Genomic DNA, 23,219 nt, shown 5'->3' with positions numbered 1-23,219 from the left:
AATACCATACTTTGTATGCTTCCCATTCAAAAATGAGGGCACTTGATGTGTCTGAATTTGAATAAAAACATTGTGGGGTTTCTACCTGTGTTTCTTATACAAATTCCTCATCATTCAGTACCGAAACACCGAATTACCAATATTTCAATACCTGAGCCAGTTTTTAAATAGACATTTCAAAAAGATTGCACTATGGTCAGATAGTGCAACAAACATCAATATTGTATTTTTGAATCTGAATTATTTATTAAATTTATAGGTCACCCTTTCTCACTCTGACCAATTGTCCTATTTTGCTGATTAATGTTGATAGAAAGTTCTTAACTTCAGTGTTAGCCCATAGATTATAGTGAGTGGTATTATTTCTTATTAAGAATGATCAAGCAGGGATTATAAAAACTAGGCAAAGAACAGATAACAATAGTTAGTTGTAGATCTAATCGGCTTGAAGAAAAATAAAGAAAAAAATTGTAATTTTAACATTTGTTTGCTTGTACTATAGGAGAGCTACGGAGTAGTTGAACACACATGATAAGCCTTCAGCAAGCCAGTGAAAACTAGGCTCTTTCCTTGGGTTTTTGGATCAAGATACTTAAATTTATTTATTTATTTATTTATTTAATTTTATTTGTCAATTGTTTACAAGATACAGGTATAAGAATAAACATAGTTTTGAATACATGAGATGGATACTTATAAGAAAAATAAAAAAAACCCAATAGGACAGGGATGGTACGCACAATTGGTGCGCTTATGCATGCCCCCTACAGGCCTCTTAGGAAGGGGGTGAGGTCAATCGTAGACAGTCTAAGGTTAAAGTTTTTGGGATTTGGGGAAGAAACCACAGAGTCAGGTAGAGTATTTCACACATTGACCACTCTGTTGCTGAAGTTGTATTTCCTGCAATCAAGTTTGGTGCGATTAACCTTGAGTTTGTTTGCTCTTATGCTGTTATGGTTGAAGCTGAAGTATTCATTTGCAGGTAGGACATTGCAATGTACGATTTTATATACTATATTTAGATCGGACTGAAGGCAGCATAGTTCTAGATTTTCTAGGTCTAGAGTTTCAAGTCTGGTGGCATAAGGTATTCTGCAATGAGTAGAGGAGTGGAGAACTCTTCTTGTGAAATATTTCTGGACTCTCTCAATTGTGTTAATATCAGATACATGATAAGGGTTCCAGACTGATGAGCTATATTCAAGTATTGATCTAGCAAATGTTTTGTATGCTCTAGTTAATAGTGTGATATTACCAGAGAAGAAGCTACATAGGATTAGGTTAACATCTCTTAATGCCTTTTTGGCTATGTATACAGTGAGCTCTAGCACTTTGATCATTAGAGATGAGTACTCCAAGGTCCTTGACAGAGTTTGGATCCTCAACCAAGTCTCCTACCTGGTACCATGCAATAAATTTAAGTCTCCCACTGTCAATTAATTGTTTATAATTGGTATTGTTTAGTTTGCTTTTGATAGCTTTTATTATTACTTTGTTGTAATTCACCCAGAAACACAGCCTTTAGGTTAGGCAGCCAGATGCATGTGACTGAAGGAGAGCAGGATTTGCAGGTCTGAACAAAATGATCCCGATACAGCATTAAAACTTCTGGCATGTCTCACCATTGGCAGGCTAATAGGCAATGGTGGGCTCAACTAGTTTAACAACTGGTTCTGTGAGCGTACACTTCACGTGTGCATGCACACTACACATGTGTGCACACAGCATTCAAAAACCACCCAATTTAGCCTCTAAAGCTTTTCTTCTAGGGCACCACCAGTGAGTAAAACAGCTGAGGCATGGCAGTCCACTGTGCCACACAAATCAGCTGAGCTGAAAAACACAGAAATATAGGACAGGATAGGGAGGGGGGCGGATGGGCGGAACCAGCTGATCACCAGAACTACCAGTTTTCTAGAACTGTCCTGAACCAGCAAGAGCCCACCACTGCTAATAGAGCCTGCTGAGAATTGGTTCCCAGTGCTAAGGTGCTAACTTGAGATGTCATGGAGGTCTCCAAGCAAGCTGAGTCTGAAAATAATGGCAAATAATCAATTGACCTTTCAAATTAATGTAACATGTGATTTAACTTAAGTAAAAATGTAAGATGTGGTTTTGTCACCTTGTAGAACAAGTTTTGCCCAGTTGGGAAAGTTAACTTTTGCAGGAAAGAAAAGCCAACCTGGTTTTGCAAGGTGAGATTCAAAAGCTTTATGGTTCCGATTGCTACAGTTATAATTGCATGAGTGATGACCCTCTACACAATACAGGTATTTTTTTTCTTTCTTGAAGGCTTCTAGCTCCTTGAGATTTCTCCTGGTAGGAGGTTTAAAATGCTTTCTTTTCCTGTTTGATCTGGCTAGGGATATCTTTTTCCTTCTCACATTTTAGATACCATTAATAAAATTGTGTTGTAGCCATCAGAAGATGAGGGTGAGGTTCAACAATGACATTTTCACACAGTACACATAATCTGCTTTCTGAATTTCCAGCATTTGAAGAGAGATAAGGTTTTTTCAATTGTCCAAAATCAAGTTATTTAATGGAATGGGGATTTAATGCCTCTATTTGGCTTCCGTTTTGCTACTTTCTCACTCCTGGTTTCCTAATGTGAAATTTGAGAATTCATATTGTTTGCAATACTTCTATTTCTAATTTGGTGGCTAAGTAAGAATCAACACCCCTATATCCTTCATAATCACCCTATAATATTAACAAAATGAATATGCTCTTTTCAAAATAATAAACCAATAGTTACTATCTATAGCATATTTGTTATAATATACTATTATATTAAAAGGCTAAATGAAAGGCAAATGGATCACTGAATGTCCAGTTATAGGAGACATATAAATGACCCCACAAAAGGTGCCAGATTGTGAACTATTATGTCAGCAATGGACAATCCTAAATAGGATTCACACCTCACATGGCATCTGCCAAGACTCTCTGTATAAATGGGGCATAGAACCTTCCCCTCAGTCTGACTCTGGGGTCCCATGTCAAACTGTAGATCACATTGTAGCGGCTGTACACTGAGGGCAAATATGAGGGCATATACTGATGTTTTTTCATCTAAACCAGGGGTGTCCAACCTTTCACCTTCCCTGGGCCACATTAGAAGATGAAAATTTGGTTTGGGCCGCACATAAAATAAAATAAAGTAAAAAAAAAAACTATTTCCACTCTATTGGACACTGATTCTCTTTTAATTTGATTTTTTTGAAGGAGGCTGTATTCATCTCAGATATGTTGGAGTATGCTTCCACAGTGGCTTTACTAATTATATGTCTCTCTTTGCCTTGAGATGTATCTTAAAAGCTATCATTAATATTACACTATTGAAAAGAGCCACTTCAAAAGAGCCCAGTAAGTAAAGTTCAGTTTCTAGTGCAGGTAAGTGAAGAATGGTGGGAGGCATCGTTCAGCAATCTCTTCTGAATGGCAAGTTCTTCAGTCCTTCAATCCCTGAAATAGGTTCAGTCCTTCAACCCTGGAAATATGTTCAGTGCAAATATAGTACCATATTTTCACTCTCATGATAAAAAACAGTTTTCCCTACAAGAATGTATCTACATTCCTAATTTGTTTCCAACTTAGAAAATTCCTCGGGAATGGGTAAAATGGAATTATTTGCACAGCATTTTTGTAGCAACTCAGCTATTCTGTTTCTTTTCAAAGAAAATTCACAGCACTGGTTACCATTTGTGGGTGGAAATCAGAAAAAAATTGTAACCCTGGGGAGTAAAAGGATCAATAAGATGGCGGAGCAAGGTTTCTTAGTTAAATATATGCTTAGACTGATTTGTATGTAATTATAGTATATCAGGTGATTTTCATAGGATTTCTATGCTTCAGTTGGCAGCAGGTACTCTTCCTGTGGTTAATTTCAATGTTTACTAGACAGTAGAATTTACATGAGTCATCTGGTACCAGGTACTGGACTGAAGGGTATAAAATTAGGTAATTAGTTTCTTGTAAAGAGAACAAAGCTTTATTTCTTTAACTTAGTTAGAAATAGCTCCTCTTGAGTTAGACAAAGGGAAACCTTACCAGGAACAACGACAAAACATAGCTTTGCAACTAAGCGAAGTAATCAGTAATTGCCTTGACCAAAATGAACATGCATTGGAAATTTTTTCCTCTTACAAAGTGTAAAATCTAATATTGAATAATAGCAAGCTTCACCAAAGGTGGAATTCCCCCCCGAATTATGAAACTGCTAATCAGGCGTCACCTCACACTGTTAGCTGGAACATAGTGGAAGGTTTGAGTGGAGCTCCATGCAACTGAAAAGGACACTAAATCCATAAGATCTATCTCATCTTTTTGAATTAGATTCCATTCCTTTCGTTTTGTGGCCAGGCAAAGCTTCGTTGCCTACAATTCTGAATTCTTATAAGACGTTTTGCCCATTGGACTTTGCCTCTGCATAACATTGTACAAATAATTTGTTGTAAGCCTGCCTGTTTCATGAGAAGCCATCTTATACTAGGTCAGACACTCTGACTTACATTTCAGACTTACATCAGACACGTTGACTTACTCTGGGGCTCTGTCGGAAGAGAAGCTTTTTCCAAAAGCAGTGGGGAATCTGTAGACATCCACGTGTGGCCGAGCTATGACTCATGCTACTGGGACTGATCCATTTGGACGGCTTGTGCAACATGTAGCAACCCAAGTAATGATGGATGTCACAAGGATAGCCCAAATTAGGCTTTTTCTGAAATTCGTTTATTCAGTGAGTTCGAGGAAGAAGGCATGCTGAAGGAATGTTATCTTCAGGGACTCCACTGTCCAAAAACAAAAAGCTGCCTCCCAACTAATAAGGACTTTTTTTTCCCTTTAAGCCTTGCTAAGTTTAAAAAAAGCACTGGCTATTCTTGAATCAGCTGAGCAGACAGAAACGTCCTTCTCCTTCTGAAGCTGGTCCATAGGGCTCACCTGGAGATTCTGTTTCAGCTGACACATGAAAACATGGGGGGTGGGGGGAACTGGAGAGAAGAAAGGGAGGGCAAATCTGCATTTCTTATATCTCCTTGGTGAGCCCTATGATGACTGACAACTATTGAGGTGGTACTTCAATGTTATTTAATAGGAGAAGCCAGGGATTAAACCTGAGACTATTTGCTGGCAAAGCAGAACGTTATATTCCCTTCCCATATATGTTGTTTTTCAACATCTTGCTTTCTGTCCTGTTCTCTGAGACATTCCTTTCTCCTTCCCCACCTGCGGTTGATTTATATGCTTGTCATCACAAAAGCCATGGTATAGCATACTTTTTGGACTGTTGAACAGTGACAAGAGGAAATGAATGAATTCATGTCCTGTTTCACAAGTTCTTTGTTACATGCAAATTTGAATACCTATTTTCCCCCCTCCCCCCAATACTATTTCCCTCCTGAATCAGGCATTTCTGAATGTCGCTCATGCATAACATTCATATTTCAATGTATTTTGATGAGAAATGTGAGTTGGGAATTCTATTTCCATGAGACAATGGAAAAAGCTGCTGTTGCTTTTCCCCAAGACATCTCTCCCTTGCTCTAAAGCTTCCTGCTGGCCCCTACCTCTTGAAAACTAGAAAGTCTAGTTGATTCTTGAAAAAAGCACCTTTCGGACAACCATAATCTGGATGACTGAGAATCTCCATAGCCTTACCTCTTGATGTAAAAAGCCTCAATAGAAGAAGTTTCTCCATGATATCTTTCCTTAGATTTTAATTGAAAGGTGAGATGTCAGGAGATTGTAGACTGCTATGGGGAAAGAAGGATATTCGTGTCTACCCTTCAGACTCCTCATAAGTAAGATAAGCAAAGGAACCTCACTCTGAAGAATTTTATTGAAATGTTCTCTTTGGAGAAAAGAAAGACAAGCAATTTGCTATGAGAATTGGTAGATAATAAAATCAACTTCAGCAGTATGAGGAAATGTATTAGAGGAAGAACCTGCTTCAAAGACAAAATTTATTCTGCTGTTTCTTGGTGAAGATGCAGAGTTTCTTGATGAAAAGCCAACCACTGTATTCCAGATATAAGCCTAAATATTTCCCTCGAGGCAAGTGACTCATTTGAACCAAGAAAGGCCCAAACTCTTCCAAGCTCAATGAGACTGTCTTTATTTGCCATTGGTAAATAAGTAAAATAAAATCAATCCAAAAATAAAATAAAAAAGCCCTCCCCACCCAAAGAAGTCCTAAATCAGATCCATGCACCATCAACCACAGGAGAGAGAAAAAGTGAAAAGAAAAAGAAAGAAAAAGAAAGAAAGAAAGAAAGAAAGAAAGAAAGAAAGAAAGAAAGAAAGAAAGAAAGAGAAAGAAAGAAAGATGAAATTCATTTCATTTATTATATAGAAATAACGGCATTATGGAGTTTTCCCAGGCCATCGAGTTTTTTCCTAGACCAAAATTTGATGGCAGTACCCCCCACCCTCCCTAAGATAACAGAGAAAATGAACAAAATGACCACCAAGCTTGTTCAGGTCTCTTCGATCACAGTATTATAATTCCCCTGACGTCTTGATAACATGGAAGAGAGTCACATTGTAGATGACCTGGTGGCCATTGTTCCAGGTGTAGAGAACTCTCTCCCGGGGATTGTAGTCCAACATGGATATGTGGGAATATTGATTGTGGAAGGGAATATCTGTGTACTCATAGCTAGAAGTGTTTGTGTAGTAGGCAAAATAGATTTTTGCCCCAGCCAGGTGTGAATTTGTCACATAGAGGGTCCCGCAAATCATGAAGGATTCTCCTGCGCTCCGCTTGGGGTAGCCAGTGTCCCAGCTGCGTAGTATCTCCAGTGTCATGGGGTCCATCCTGCTCACCACAATGTTGCCAGCATTTTGGTTGGTGGTGTAAACTGCCCAGAGTCCATTCTCATCCACCATGAAGTCGATGTCAGAGAAACCACCCCAGGAATATGGGAATGTGTTGTTGTAGCCAGCCGTGTTGAGGCTGCGTTGTACAACAATACTCCGTGAACGGAAATGGTACTTCACCACAATGTTGCTCTGATACTTGTTGTAGTAGAGGGATCCGTTGAAAACCACGTGGCCAGTGCCTGCCCAAGGGTGGGGCAGCAAGTGCTGGACAAAATTTTGCCCTGTGATGAAGTCATTCAGGGTACGATACTCAAGGACACGGCGGCCTTTGTAATAGCCATCCATATACCAAACCTGAGGAAAAAACACAATGAATTTAATGAGGCAACACTTTTAATTTCCCAATAGCCTCAGCAGAGAGGGAAAAAAGCAGAGCAAGCCAAAGATACTTTCAGGCCCAAACTAAAAATCAAAATGGCAACTTTCCAATAGTAAAAGTGCCCTAAAGCATGGATTTTTCACCAAAACCCTTTTTTTGGGGGTGGTGGTGGTGGTGGGTGGAGGTTTCATAGGAACTATAAGCAAATAACACTATCTGCCCTCGCAAAACATGCTCAGCTTGAATGTGGTTGGTTTCTTTGGGATTTATATGTTGTGCAAAGACACCAGTAACATTATAATTCTATAGCTACTAACTTGGGCCTATTGAATTCAATGTGACTTGATTTTTGAATTGGCCCCCAAAATAGGATTACACCCTAAGACTGAAATTTTATCATCTTGGATTCAGGTCCGAAGGGCTACCTAGTTACCTCTGAAAATGCAGATGACTGTTAGAGATATCCACTTACTGCCATCATGTGGTTGTCTAAGGTTTTGCAGCTCAAAGGGTCCTTTATTGTCTCTGGGGTGATCATCCCTGCTTTGAAATATAAAGAGGACTCTCCATTTTGAGAGATTCTGGTCTCTTAAGCTTTATAGAAGCTGCTTCAATACCATCCCACAGGATCACATATCCTAACCAGACCCAGCTTGGCCATTGGAATTTGGCAGCAGTTGACCAGTTGATAATGAGCTCAGTCAGTGTTCCTGACTGGAATACTGCTTTCAGAAGGCAGCCATTACTATACTGGAAATGTAGGTTTGAGGGGGAGATGGTATGAAAGAGATTCCTCTTGTGCAAAAATCTACATTAATATAGGGTTTCTCAACATTGGAAAATTATTTTGAGCATTGATTATTTTTGTTATTTTGACCCCTTATTTATTAGGGTAGGAATGTAAGCTGCTCAGAGTCGATTAAAGATTAGAGCAGGATGTAAGCCTACGGTAGCAAAATGAATGAATATTTATGGTTGATACAACGTATATCTAAAAAAAATGTTTTCTTTTCTATAAAGCTATTCAAGATTATTTATCAAATATTAATTAGGCTTTAACCCTGAAGAGGTTTTTTTTAAATATGGTTTCTTTGGGAATCAAGAATATTCTCCTATTGCATTCGTACACACGCCCCCCCGTGTTCATATGCATGCACACGAATGTGCATGCACACACACACACACTTCTTTTCCTTACATATTAAGAGATCAACTCTTTTTTTCTAAGAGAAAGACATGATGCAAATCATTTCATACTATTTACTGTTAAGTGGTTGAAATCAAGGCAGTGGACATTTCTTTAAAGGAGGAAAAGACTTCAGTTGAACTATGGGTAGAAATAATATAGAACAGGGCTGTCAAACTCCCAGCCTCTGGGCTGGATGTGTCACACACTGGCCATAACCACCCCATTTTAGCAAAAATGGTGTGGGGGGGGGGGAGTTGCCATACATCACATGATGCTGTCTGACACCCCTGTCATAGAGGAACGTTTCTCAGTACCATGATGGAATGAGTAATCATTGGTATGAGCTTTACTTATGATGGCGCATCCTCTCCCTCTGAAATTTCGAATTCTCTTAAGGCTGAGATTTGAACTCCAAGGCAAAAAAGTGCCTTGACAGCTCCTTCAAGGAGATGCACCTTTACTTGGGCGTGTTCTGTTGTGTGACCCCGGGAAAAGATGCATTCGGTTTAAGGAATTACATCCTTACATGCCCTCTCATGTGTGGTCTGAATCACCTTTTCTCTTCCTAACCTGGATTTCTGCACAAAGGAATCCTGTGGGTCTGATGCCAAAAATCATCCTGATTCATTCCACCTGAAAACAAGAACTCTTTGACACCAAAACACCGTGCCCTGTGCCCATATTACCCCCTATGGCAAGAAATCAAGATTTCCAGCAGCACAGTCAATCCAAGTCCTGGTCTCTCCAGGAAATGCTGTGAAACCAGTTTAGTAGTATGTCCTCTAGAACTGTGGGGCAGGGGGTCTTCTCAGGGGCAGGAGTTTGAAACCAAAAGAAAAGCAGCAAAGAATCCACAGTTTCTACTGGCCAAGCTTAGCTGGAGTAGCAACGAAGACACTCAAGCATTGTGAAACTGCTGCAGAGGGTAAGAAAGGTGAAGGAAGCCTGTGGCTGTGCTGAAGTGTTCAAACTTACAAAGCACATTGTTTTTAGCATCCATTCTAATAGCTACATTGTACATTTTAAATCTTGACTCTTCTTCTTGCCTTAAGGGTTCCTTGAGAATGAGCAGCTGTGCAAGAAGTATCCTCCAGCAGCACTAAAATCACAACCATTGTCGTGATGCCCATCATCCTCACTACCATCATCATTATTGCCAGGATGAAAAGACCAATTTTTTAATACCCACCTTCCATAGGGTCAGAATGGCTATCGTCTCCGACATCTCTAACATGGTGCCCTGCAGTTGCTTTGAGCTACAACACCCTTTATTAGCCTGATGAACGGCAGGGTTGACGGCTGAAGAGGTTTAAAAAAATTGTTAAGGTTGCCAAGGTACTTTTGTGGTTTGCCAATATTGTCTGTGGTGCAAGCACAATCTAGAACAGGGGTTTCCAACCTTGGCCACTTTAAGACTTGTGGACTTCAACTCCCAGAATTGTGAGGATGAGTAAAACAAGGCAATAATTTTTGTTTTATAGAGTGTCTATACAAAAAGGAATGGATTTTAGCATGAGTAAGAAGTGATTATTTAGCCAGCATTCAGCATCTGGGTCCAGGTATGAAAATCTTGTTTGGGAAGATGAGCTTATTTAATCACCTGCAAATTAGAAATAAATCCTGCCTGCATCCATGCAGCTATGGGCCACACTGAAGAGCTGCAAGATTTCCTGCTGCTGTATGAGTCCTTGACAGCACTCTCATACAGCTATCGATCTTTCCTGCTTGTTCTGTGTTTGGAAGTTTGTGTTCAAAATATGATCCATGAACTCATATTGCTCACGGTGCTACTTTCCCTTTACTATCTATCTGGTTGCAGTCAAGCAAGAGAAAAAAACAGGAAGAAATGCATTTGGCACAGCCCATAATGAGATTGAATGAATGGCAGCTTCTCCATCCCTTCTAGAGTTTGCCATTGCTGGCCCTGGCACAAGGTCCAGGGAACCGAGATCCTCCTACTATATTAGGAAAGCTCGGTATGGATAAAACTACATGGCAACATCTCACTTAAAGAGTAATGGCAGGACAGTGATTAGCAGGTGGGGGGGGGGGGGTCATCTTGACAAATGGGAATCTTCAAGAACCTCTCAAGGAAATGAACCAGCTATTCATAAATCAGTTGACTGTAATTTAATGATGGCAAGCATGAGGTCTGAAAGGATTATAGCGCTTACCCTTATGTATTTGCTGACTAGGAAATATAGGCATAAGATGATTTGGGTGCAGAGGATGCTACCAGAAGCAAAGGGAAAATAAATGGGGGCTGGGAGGAAAAGGCCTTCAGCAGTTGTGTGGAAGAAACAATTTGGTGGCATGTAGCCAATTGCCCGGGAGTTAAAATAAAGCAAACAAAACAACAAACAAAGGAATGGAACTCTCAGATTCAGGTGCAGAGGATCTAATGATGCAATTATTTGAAATGAGCACAAAAAGAACAACACACCCACAGACAACCCATAAAGAGTTAAAAGTTCAGCAAAGACAGATCTAATTGTCTAGGATGCTAGAAGATGGGGATAAAAAGAGTGCTGAAATGGATAAATTAAGACTGAGTTTAAAAGATAAAGAAGCTTCAATATTTTATAAGGTATGGGAACAACGGTATAGTTGGATAGATCGGAGATAGATTAAAGATAGGTAATTATTAAATATAAGTAATAGAATAAGAATGTAATTACACATAAATTAATACCTGTAAATAATGCATGAGTTATTGTCATATGATAAGCACTACAAATAGCTATTATTGAGCAATATATTTCTTATGTTTTTAATGTAACAAAAGTTCAATAAAGTCTATTTCAAAAAAAGAAGATGGGGATAAAAAGCAATAGAAATGCAGAGGCATCGAAAGTAGAGCGGGCTTCTGCTGCTGCTGTAAATAATGCCTGGTCATAGAATGGGACCACATCATGTATAAAAGGCTGGAAAGAGGTTGGGTTCACACTTGATAGAACAAACAGTGCAAAAGAGAACAGAAATGCTATTATGGTCCCCGACCAAACTTAACACTTGATGTTAATGCCTGACTTACTGAATTAGCCACAGTCAGGGGTGGGATTCTACAGGTTCACACCTATTTGCTAGAACCGGTTGTTAACATTCTAAGCAGTTCGGAGAACCAGTTGTTAGAAGAAATTACGGGCCTAATCCTGTAAGGAAGGCAGGAAGGAAACATTCTGATGTTGCTTACAGAAACTGCCTCTCCGTTAACCCTTATTATATTCTTGGCAGGACTGGACTTCCTGTCTCAGGAACTTCTCTGGAGTTTTTTTTTTCCTCCTTTGCTGGTACTTTGCTTGTGTGGAGTGACCATTCAAAGTTACAATGGCACTGAAAAAAGTGACTTATGACCATTTTTCACACTTATGACTGTTGCAGCATCCCCACAGTCATGAGAGAATAGGCGAGGAGATGTGTGCCTCGATGTGAGTGATGTTGAGTTGGCCACACCCAGACAGTCACATGAGCACTAAGCCACACCCACCAACTAAGCCACACCCACAGAAACGGTTGTTAAAAAATTTGAATCCCACCCCTAGTCACAGTGGCCAAGTTGACACAGAGCACCAAGCCATAGCATATATTTTAGAAAAGCAAGGTTCAAACATGATTACCCTTGCCCAAATGAGACAACCTACATAACTGTTTAATACCATGTAGAAACCCAATCAGTAACAGCATACTGGTTATGATGACTGTGAGCAGACCATTTTTCAGAGAAAATTCCCCTAATGGTAACTTTCACTATGAAGAAATAAATGTGGTGTAAATGAGTTCAGGGAATTGCAATGGAGATATAAAGGTGACATCTTACAAATGCTGCAATTTATTCCTTGAAAGGGTGTCATGGTGGCATTTGCATTGTATATGGGTCATTGTTTTGGCATCATGATGGTTTGCTATGATTGAGAATAAAGCAATCCATTACAAGCACCAGTATCTCCAGGCCAAATATCATATTTGGCCGAATCAGATACAGAAATCACAACAAAATTAATTTAATACAGTTTTTCCCCCTTAAATGATCTTTTACTGTATGCTAATTATTTGCAACTCTCTCTTGTTTTGTTCTATTTTTGGAGAGTATACCCTGTGACTCTGCAAAACATCTCTTGCTACCTCTAATCTGTCTCCCTGTTGGATCACTTTAACTGGCCTGTTTACTTGATGACTTAATACTTGATTGCTACTTGGGAAAAAGTTCCATAAGGCTCTTACTCTCCCCTTGAGGCATTCAAGGATATATGGGACTCCTTGAACGTCTATGTTAAATTTCTGTTTTGTCTTATTATTTTATTTTAATTGTTTTATTAAATGTATGTCATAACTTTTCACTTGGATAAAAAAAACATCCAAGGCAGGTCATGCTGTATCGTTATGATCCAATCAGGCTTGATATCTTGCTGAACAGATCAAGGATCCTTCTTTTTAAAAATCATCTGTCCTTTAGTTTGATGAAACAGGACCTACCTGAGACATTATTTCAAAGCCAGGGAAAACTGTATGGGCATTCTTAAGGATAAATTGTTGGGTAGTGACCACAGATGCTAGGTGAGTGCCTTGTCTTTCTTTGTTGAATAATCTGTTCAGCAGTTTGCAATATTCATGGCTTCTCATACTTCAGTTAAATCTTCTCTGATCTTCACTAATTCTTTTAAAGTAATTGCTACTGGTACCACTAAGGGCAATTTCTTTTTCCACCCCTAGAGACATTTGACAACCATAAGTTATAAAGCCAGTTTTAATTTGATGCCCTATGAATAAGGGCAGCCTCTGATTTAAAGAAGCTGAAGTGCAATCAGCAAAAACAATTTGCCCAGAGTAATTTCTTAGGGGATTTCCAATCGTTTCGGCTAATGCCCATAATCCTAAGTTTGCATGATGGGACATTTGCATCACTTAACCCTTTCCTTGCCTGCCAAGTTTATTTTCACTTGTTCCTTTTTCTCTGCTCTCTGTTTCCAATTTTTCTTTCAGATGGTGCTGAGGCAAGAAATAAATCCTGCTGAGATGACAAGTAACCCAGTCATCAGGGTTGCAGAGGAAAATCAGAGATGATAAAAAGGGCAACTTGGCATGTAAAATGGAGAAACGTTTGTTCCATCTTGGTTGCTACAGTTTGTCAGGACACCGTTGTCTCTTTCCTCAGCCCTGAGCAAATGCCAAAACTACATATTTTGCTGTTGAGTCCAAAGTTTGTGAAACAGAGGAGCCAAGGTTAGAGATTTTGCTGTAGGTTTCTCTGTCTGTAGCTTGATCCTGGGACACAAAGGAAGTAGTGCCCACATCTCCAGGGATCTGTTTCCCTTTCATTCCTCTTTAAAACATTAAGCTGCCTTCATCTCCCCGCTTCAGTCTGGTTCTGCACAGCATCTAATCTGTAGCTTTTCTTCTCATTGAAAGCTCAAGCGGGCATGTCTTTTGAAGTTTAAAAATCTCTTTCCCTATATTCTCTCCAAAGAAAGGGAGAGGGGAAACCTGCAAAATATCTCAAAGGAGACTTAAGTGCTTTCTAAGGCCCCAGACGGAAGTGTCAACTAGAAAAAAAAATAATTGCAAACATTTGCTTGATCACTGTATAGGTCCTGTAGGATGGAAACTGAGTGAAGATGCAAATAAATATTATTCCCCAATTGGCTTCAAAGAGATAAAACTTTGAAAGGAGAGGAAGCTGATGCCAGTCTTCAATGTTTATGTATTTTGAGTTCTAAAATCCTATCCCACTCACAGGGGAATCTCCCTTCTTTTCATCCTCAAAATAACAATCCAGTGAGATAGGATGAGCTTATATAGTGACTACTTCAAAATCATCCAGATATATTTCCATGGCAGACTTGAATCTTCTACGGCTTGAATCTGGAACTCCCCAAGTCTACTCCAACATTTTAACTATTCCACCACATTTTACCACTTTCTTAAACCATGAATAATTGCCACAGTCTCACCATGACAATGTGGGAGCCATGGTGGAGATGCAAATGATGAAATGAGCATCTCTGGAAACAGATTCATTGTAATGGTTCTTATACTAAAATTTGATCAATGCTTTCAGAAAGTTCAATACAATGCAAAATTATATGAGCATAAAATGGGTTTCAAAGATACCCCGACATATACACATTCTTCAGTGCAAGCTAGGATTTCTCATATTGATTACCTCACAGGCCAAGCTATGGTTACCTGCATGTCACCAACTAGGAAATATATGCAGTGTTCTGACAGCGAAGGAAAGGGGCTGAAATGTCATAGATGGATGGAGTCAATGAGATCCTCAAAAAGAACAAAAGGTAATGAATGAGTCAATGTATGGGCTTGGAATGGAAGATCAGCAAAGAAAAAAAGTATGGTGAGATAAAGTGAATGGATTGGTATGAATAGGTTTTGGCTCTGTTTCTTCTTTCTGTTCTTATCTCATGCCTTAAACATTTTTGACGTAACATTTTTTTATTCTTTTCCTGTACTTTGCATAACACTACTTATCCTTCTAAAAGGAATAATATGATTGTTTGAATGTAATTCAGCCTTCCTTGGATTGTGGCAGTCTAAAATACAGGTGACAGAAATGTATGCTAATTCTTTTCATAAACAACTAGCAAGCTGTAATTAATACATTGCATATAAACAACTTTCAGGCAGAAAGTTAGACCTGAATCTGTATCCAACACATGCTGGCTTGTCTTTACTTATTAAAAACTTTCCTATGTTTTGCCTATTCAAAATGAAGTTATTCCCCAGGGGACATACACAAATACATTCAAATCACTACCTAAAAACATAAATTAAAAATGTAAACCAACAGCAGCAGCTAATAATACGAACAGCTACAATTTCTAAGCAGCAAAAAGTAAAACAACCGAAATAAAACAAATTAACTCTGCAGAGTTGATAAAATATTAAAGTACACTGTTAAAAGGCCTGGGAAGATAAAAATGTTTTTGCACAATGCCAAAATTAGAGATGAGCTGTTCCACGTGAAGGAGGGCATTCCAGAATTGGGGAAGACCACTTAAAAAACTCATTCCCAAACAGCAACCCACTATATTTTACATAATTACTACTAGGACTTGAACTACACACCTTTTTCACAAATAGGCAGTACAAGACATACAATGCTACTTGTACTCATGAAAAGCATTGGCAGTGAAATTCAGTTGTCCCTATCCTGTATGTTCCGGATGCACTGGATTACATTGCCTATGGTTCTCAGCCACCATGGCCAACAGTTCATACTTGGCTAATTCATTTCATTATCCATGATTCCATAATTGGAGAAAAATGGATCTGCAAATATCAGCTTCGAAAGGCTCTCCAAATACACAGTGTGGGCTTCCTGCCATCCCAATTTCTCCTCCCAATCATATTCACTCAGCTTTATGTTGCCCAGAAGCTCAGGTGTAGAGGCTGAGTAAACATATCTCAGTCTTAACAGATGATTTATGTGTGTTTTAATAAAAGTTTTATCTAATTTACTGAGTTAAAGCACATTTTCACTCTTTTCTCATGATTAAATGCCTGAGTAGTTTTTAATAACTGAAAAAATGTTGTTGGTGGCAAAGAAGCAGCCAAGATTGGTTTCATGCTTGGAAGATGATCAGATGAGACCAAGTTCTCCTTGCTCTCTTTTAGGAAGCTCTTTTGGATATACATTGTTGTGTGCAGATGCAAGATGGGTGATGTTAGGTTTTCTTCTCCATAAATCATTCATCAGAGATTCAAAACACTTTGCCAAGTTCTTGAAAACTGCGAAACAGTGGTTCTACAAAATTATAGCATGGCTTTCACACTTATTCATTTCAACATCAGTTCACATGGAAGTTCATAAATAAATATTTTAGCAGAGGTGGAGAATCCAGCTCTTTTGATAATGCTGAATGACAGCAGCCATAACCAGCCTGAACAATGACAAAAGATGCTCAGAGTTTTGGCTCACCAACATCATGGGATGGGTGGGGGGAGATCACAGCTTGCTATCTTGGTCTAGATCAGGGGTCTCAAACTTGCGGCCCATGGGCCAATTGCGGCCCGGAGGACAATGTCCTGTGGCCCCCACTGTGATATGAAAGTATAATATTAGTGCGGCCCGCAGGGGGAATGGACCTCTAAAGGAAGTTCCGCCTGCCATTCCTCGTCGTGGCTTCTTCTCCACCCTGAACTTTAACAAGTCCAAGTACAGGTCCAGACTTACTGATGATCATCTTCAAGCCATACTGAGGGTCTCAAGTGCCTCTTCTCTCAAGCCAAATGTGGCTCAGATATGTGAGAGGAAGCGTTGTCAAGTCTCTGGCAGCAAGGAGTAAGCTGGAGAAGCCATGTTCTGAGGAACTGTTCATGATCTTCATTCAATGTTCCATTCATGTGTTCAGGACAGTTCATGTATTGGAGAAATCATTAACTGTCGATGACATTTGAGGATATTTTTTTAACAACGTTAAAAATATTTTTTTGTGGAATCCCTTATGCGGCCCAGCCTCACCCAGACTCTGCCTCCAGCGGCCCCCAGGTAAATTGAGTTTGAGACCCCTGCTCTAGATAATAATAAGAACGTCCTATGTAAACGTAGATTCCATAATTTGTAACAGATTCTATAATTTGTAACAGGAACGAGCAAGGAAGCCCTTCTAAATGTATTTTCATTTTTTTTATATCATATTTTTCCTGGGAGGGGTCAGTTTGATATAGCGGTTAAGGCATCAGGCTAGAAATGAGGAGACCATGAAGTTTAGTTATGCCTTAGGTACAAAACCAGCTGGGTAACTTTGGACCAGTCACTCTCTCTCAACAGGAGCCAAGGGAAAACCACTTCTGAAAAAACTTGCCATGAAAACTGCAAAGACTTGTCTGGGAAGTGGGAAGAGTCAATACTGATTTGAGGGGAGCTGAACCCCACCCCCCAACTTCAATTCTGAAATGAAAATCTCCAACCGCCCAACATTTGTTTTCACCCAACAGGAAGACCTGTTATTTATCTGTCTTTTGGCTTGTTTGATTTATATCCTGCCATTTATTGACTATACTAGTTAAAGAAAACAGTAGAAATAACAAGGGAAAAATTAGCCATGAGGAAGGGTGAGACCCACAAAGGCATTATCTGTAGATGTCCCTTAAATTTGATGGTGTTTTATTTATACCATTTATTCAGCCCAGGCCCATCATAGGCATGGCTTTGAGATTTCTCCCTCAAGATATATAAGCCAGGTTCAAGTTAGGGTTGCTTTTCAAAGGTTTTGTAAAAAAACAGAAACAAAAGCCAATATCCTTCTATTGTCTGGATTTTTATCGATTTATTGTTGGCTGCAGGGCATTTCAAGATTGTACGTTATTGTAATTGGTTCAGTTAAAATTGCTATGTATATTCATGTGGTTTTGGTTCTGAATTGCATTGATTTTATGCAGTAAAACCACCATGGAAAGATTGTGGCAGTTAAAGGATAGATAAAATTACACAACATCTTGGAAACCCTTCACAAGGTCAAGGCAATCTTCAAAGAAAGTTGTGCGTTGAAATGCATGCATCAAATTCAGCCGATGGATTTTCCACTCGAAATTGGGGAATGATATAGAACTGCTACATGCCCTGACACCTTTCCACTTCCTCTGAAGTCATCCCTCTCTCTTGTGAAAGGAGATTTTTCCTTCAGAAAGGGGTAGAATTATCTTGGCCTCAATGGGGTCCTTTGGAGCCACATGAGTGGAGAGACTCAGTTGAGTAGAGTGGCATCGAGCAGGGTTAGGGAGAGTATCTTGGCTACTTCTGCCTACTGAACATAATGGCTTTCTCTTTAACCACAGCAGGGAAAGATATTAAACAGAAAACAGAATTGGAAGGGACCGTGGAGGTCTTCTAGTCCAATTCCCTCCTCACTGGTGATTATCAGTCAGGTGGCAGGAAAAAGTGAGTTGGATCTCTGGGGCTAAAGGGAAAATAGCAAATGCATTGTGAGTCCTCCCATGGAAATGCCTAGATTTTTGTTTTTTTAATTATTATTATTTGCAACTTCATCATTGCTTCTTCATTGCAACTTCATTACTGCTTGGAGAGGGTTATAAAGCACCGTGAAGCAGTATATAACTCTATTGCATGGATAATAAAGGTTATACTCTCCAGATTCTAATTCTGGGATTCTGTGCATTATTTCCTCCTGGTACCAATTGCTTCCACTACCCCTTGTAGGGGAAAACTCCATGTTACATGGGGGAAAAAACCCCAAATTAGTCAAGCCCATTCCCTGGCTCTTTAGAAAACCTAGAAAAACTTGGCTAGTTGTGCAGAAGTTACCAAACTATGGTAGATGAACCAAGGATTCCAGACTGCTCCTCAGGATCACCACTCCATGACTTTACAGAATCCTAAGGGTATCTTAAAGAATTGGCAGATGTGGATGCAATTCTTTTTGCATCACTCCCTTATAGGCCCCCAACTAGGCAGAAAAATAGATGTATTTGTTGCTAACCAATTAACAAATATATATAGGAAACATACTGCAATAATAATGGGGGACTTTAATTTCCCTGATATCAACTGGAAGACTAATTCTGCATCAAATGAGAGATCGAAAAGGTTCCTGACAAACGTAGCTGACAACTTTGTTGTCCAAAAGGAAGAGGAGGCAACTAGAGGGATAGCCGTACTGGACTTAATTCTTACTAACAGAGAAGAAGAGGGAGTTGAAACTTCAGGAACCTTGGATGAGAGTGACCATGTCATACTGGAATTCAACACAATGCAAATAGAAGCAATAGAATATAACCATACCAGACTCTTAGATTTTAAAAGAGCTGATTTTAATAAACTCGGAGGGAGCTTTGGAAAAGTTCCTTGGATGAAAATCCTAAAGGGGAAAACAACCCAAGAAGCAACTCTGAAAAATATTATCATAAAAGTCCAGTGCAGCACAATACGACTGAAAAAGAAAAACAAGAAATCCAAGAAAAAACCAGCATGGTTGCACAAAGATCTTTCTGATAAACCGAAAGATAAAAAGGATAAATATTAAAAAAAGGAAAGAGGAACACTAAGGCAGAATATCAGCAGACATCCATAATCTGCAAAAATGAAGTCAGGAAAGCAAAGGCTCAAAATGAACAAAGACTTCAACAAAAGTCAAAGATAATAAAAAAAAAAGTTTATTTCATAAATAACAGGAAAAAAAGTGAAGGAAACAGTCAGTCCATTAAAGAGAGAAGATGGCAAGTAACAGGTAGTAGAGAGAAAGCATAGCTGTTTAACTTATTCTTTGCAGCGGTCTTGATGCAAAAAGAAACTATAGCCCAAACTATGAAAAACATAACCGTAAAAGACAGACTTGAAATAAAAATGAAAATAAGTAAGAAAATGGTAAGAGAACAGCTGTCTGATCTTGATGCATATAAATCACTGGGACCTGACAGATTACTTCCCAGAGTACTGAAGGAGCTGGCAGATGTCATCTCAGAACCACTGTACCATGTATTTCAAAATTCCTGGAGTGCTACCTGAGGATTGGAAGAGTTGATGTAGTTCCCATCAAAAAGGGAAAAAAATCAGACCCAGAAAACTACAGACCAATCAGCCTAACATCCATCAATACCTGGAAAGATACTGGAAATAACAACAACAACAACAAATAGATCTGTAAACATCTAGAAACAAGTTTGTTAAAACTGATCATGCCAAATCAATTTTATTTCATTCTTTGACAAAATTAGTCATTTAATTAAATTAGTAGACCAGCGAAATGCTGTGGACATAGTATACTTAGACTTCAGTAAGGCATTTGGCAAAGTAGACCGCAACCTGCTTTTTGGTAAGCTAGAAAAAAATGGGATAGACAGCATCACCAGTTGGAATTTCAACAGACTTGAACATAGGCCCCTATTTAACAAAATGAAATTCAATGTAGAGAAAAGTAAAATCTTACACTTAGACAAGAGAAACCAAAATTACATGTACGGATTAGGTGAAACCTGGCTTACTAGCAGTAACCATGACAGGGATATTGGAGTCCTAGTGGATAATCAATTAAATATGAGCCAGCAGCGGCCAAAAAAGCCAATGCAATCCTAAATTGCACTAACAGAGGGATTGAATCAAGATCACATGAGGTATTAGTACCAGTATAAAGTCTTAGAAAGGCCACATCTAGAATACTGCCTCCAGTTTTGGTCACCATGATATAAAAGTATGTTGAGATTCTAGAAAGAATGCAGAGAAGAACAACAATAATTAGGTTCCTGGAGGCTAAATATATATGAAGAATGGCTGGAAGAACTGTGAAAAGAAGGGCGAGGGATGACATGATAGCAGTGTTCCAATATTTGAGGGGCTGTCACAGAGAAGAGGGAGACAACCTATTTTCCAAAGCACCCAAAGGCCAGACATGGAACAGTGGATGTGAAATAAGGAGAAATTTTGTGACAGTGAGGACAATTAACCAGTGGAACGGCTTGTCTCCAGAAGTTGTGGGTGTTTCATCACTGGAGCTACTTGTCAGAAATGGTACAGGGTCTCCTGTTTGAGCAGGGAGTTGGACTAGATAACCTACCAAGGTCCCTTCTAACTCTGTTATTCTAAGCTTCTAAGAAGTTTGTGTACTAACCATGTACTGTACAACCCAAATATGCTTAACACAATATGAGGGGAAGAGCAAGAAACCCCAAATCTGTCCAATCAGAAAAATCTGAAAACTCTCACCCTGCTTAAACGTCTGAGGCATCCTCAGCCATCTGGCATCAAATTTCCATGGTCTCCACCCATATTAATTAATGAAGCAACAGGTCCGTCAAAAGCTTGCTTATCCCATTTTTACATTATGGAGATAAAGCTTTTTTGGGTGGGTTCAGAGGGCTGCATCTCTTGGAGTATAATTTATTGGACTTTGGATGTATAAGTCAAGGGGACTACCCTCTCACTTTCCAGGCCTCCTTTCTCTCCTTCCCTCCCTCTCTCTCTTTTACCTGATGGGAAGATCTGAACCTATTTGTAAAGATGACTGAATCTGTCACTTGAAGATGCCCTTTTCATTTCTTTTATTTCTTTCTTTGCTCAATCTATTTCAATTCTCTGCTCCCCCCTCCACTTCCCATCTCTCTATCCTGCTCTCTCTCTCTCCTCCAAGTTCATCCCACAAGCATGAAATAAGCCCCCCTTTTTTATAGCCTTCTCAATTAAAAACTGTTAAGCAACAAATCAGCTGCTGATGGACACGACTTGAAAACAAGGTGCCTCTTTCCCTTTATTCAGTCTTGTCATCACAAAGATGATTTTCCAATCCATTTTTTCTGTTATCCCTTCTCCAATTATTGCCTACAATAAGAATTTTGATTGAACTTTCCAGGGGCGAGAGTAGCCACTTTCAAGGCTAGTTGTTTCTCATAGCACATCAATTAAGGCAAACTGCAAAACCAATATAAATTAAACTGTGAAAGATGCTGACCACAGGAATTGTGTACTTCTACTGGGACAAAAAAGAATTTTTGTATTTTTCTGTGTATATACACAGACACGCACGTCGGGGCGCGCGCGCACACACACACATGCATGAATAGAAATAAGAAGCGTTTTCAGATTAGTAGGAGAACTATCCAAAATGGTTAAGAAATAAGTTTAAAGTCAATATTGCTATTCCAATTTTTCCTGGCATATTGTCAGAACTATAATCCAAAGTATATTTCAACCTCATGGCCAAGATTCAGCAAAGGCCATGAGGTTGAAATATATTCTGGTACATGGTACCCTAGTGGTTTCTTCCAATACTGTAACTCTTTTGAATTGAGGATTTCTGTGGGTGGTAGCCTCAGCTGTGCTTTCTCCATCCTCCAATACTTTTAGCCTTTCTTACCCTGTCACCCAATAGCAAAAGCTTTCTTTCCTTTATCATCTCTGAAGCCTTGTCCACATCTGGCCGACTCTTACAGAAAAGTGATGAGTGCAATATATATATATATATCTATATAAAGGCATGAAAATAAAAGTATAGCATGATGCAGATATGATCCTGCACCCCCTTTTATGACCCTGATAATGGAAGTTACTCTGCATCTAGGCAAGGAGGTAAAAAACTAGCCCTTTTTTTTCCTCACAACAAAAACCTTGTCCCAAATTAAGTTCCACAGTGGCTGTTTTCTTCTTCCAGAGATATGCAGGGCAAAAGTCCAAGCCCACTGCCATAACAACTGGAGGGAGGGGGAAGAGAAAGGACCATGTCAGTGAAAATTATGCTATAGCCTACAGTGCTGAAACTCAGCATTGTTATGTCTCTTCAATGAGTAAAAAAGGTTCAGCGGGTGCATCATGCTTCAGTCCTTTGAAAGTAGCTTGGGCCAAAACTGTACTAGCAACTACTGGGAGAAATGGAGAGAAGGAGAGATGATCTACAGCAGTGGTGTCAAACTGAATTTCTTGGAGGGCCGGATCAGCATTGTAGTTGTTCTCTGTGGCCTGGCTGGGTGGGGCGGGGGGGGAGAAGACAGGACGGAGGCCATCCTGCAGCATTCTGCTGGCCAAAATGAGATGTGGGGGGCCATGGGTACCCTGTTTTTGGCTTGAATGGCCTCCTGCTGCACCCTGCCAGGCAAAACCGGTCACCCCACCCCCGTGCTCTATTTTTACTACCAGAGGCACCATGGGCCAATCCTTTGCTATTTCCAGGCTGGCCCTGTGGACCAGATCTAAGCACCCTGCAGGCATTGAGTTTGACATCCCTCATCTACACGATCATGCATCAAATCTGCTAATCATGGGTTTCCTTCCTCACAAGTAAAGGAGCGAGGCTACCCTCACAGGGCTCTTCCTTTCCCCAGTTCCAAGTTCCCCCAGAGATGGCCTTCCAATATTTATTCCTTGCT

The 23,219-nt window shown here is 39.6% G+C and overlaps 1 protein-coding gene across 4 annotated transcripts in view; it reads right to left on the bottom strand.

Annotated features, from left to right (window-relative positions):
* Window positions 1-6,092: 6,092 nt before the first annotated feature.
* Window positions 6,093-23,219, bottom strand: part of OLFM2 (olfactomedin 2) — a 259,829-nt gene continuing 242,702 nt past the window's right edge. For all 4 annotated transcript variants that reach the window (XM_087925520.1, XM_026713834.2, XM_026713833.2 and 1 more), the window contains one exon: window positions 6,093-7,179. In XM_087925520.1, the coding sequence (XP_087781646.1) occupies window positions 6,502-7,179 (678 nt within the window). In that variant the 3' untranslated portion in view covers window positions 6,093-6,501. The remainder of the gene's footprint in view (window positions 7,180-23,219) is intronic.

Source organism: Pseudonaja textilis, chromosome 2 (genome assembly GCF_049901715.1).
Source record: "Pseudonaja textilis isolate UNSWEBS1 chromosome 2, rPseTex1.2, whole genome shotgun sequence".
In the NCBI taxonomy this organism is placed as follows: domain Eukaryota; kingdom Metazoa; phylum Chordata; class Lepidosauria; order Squamata; family Elapidae; genus Pseudonaja; species Pseudonaja textilis.
This window is presented reverse-complemented; position numbering and strand designations above follow the sequence as displayed.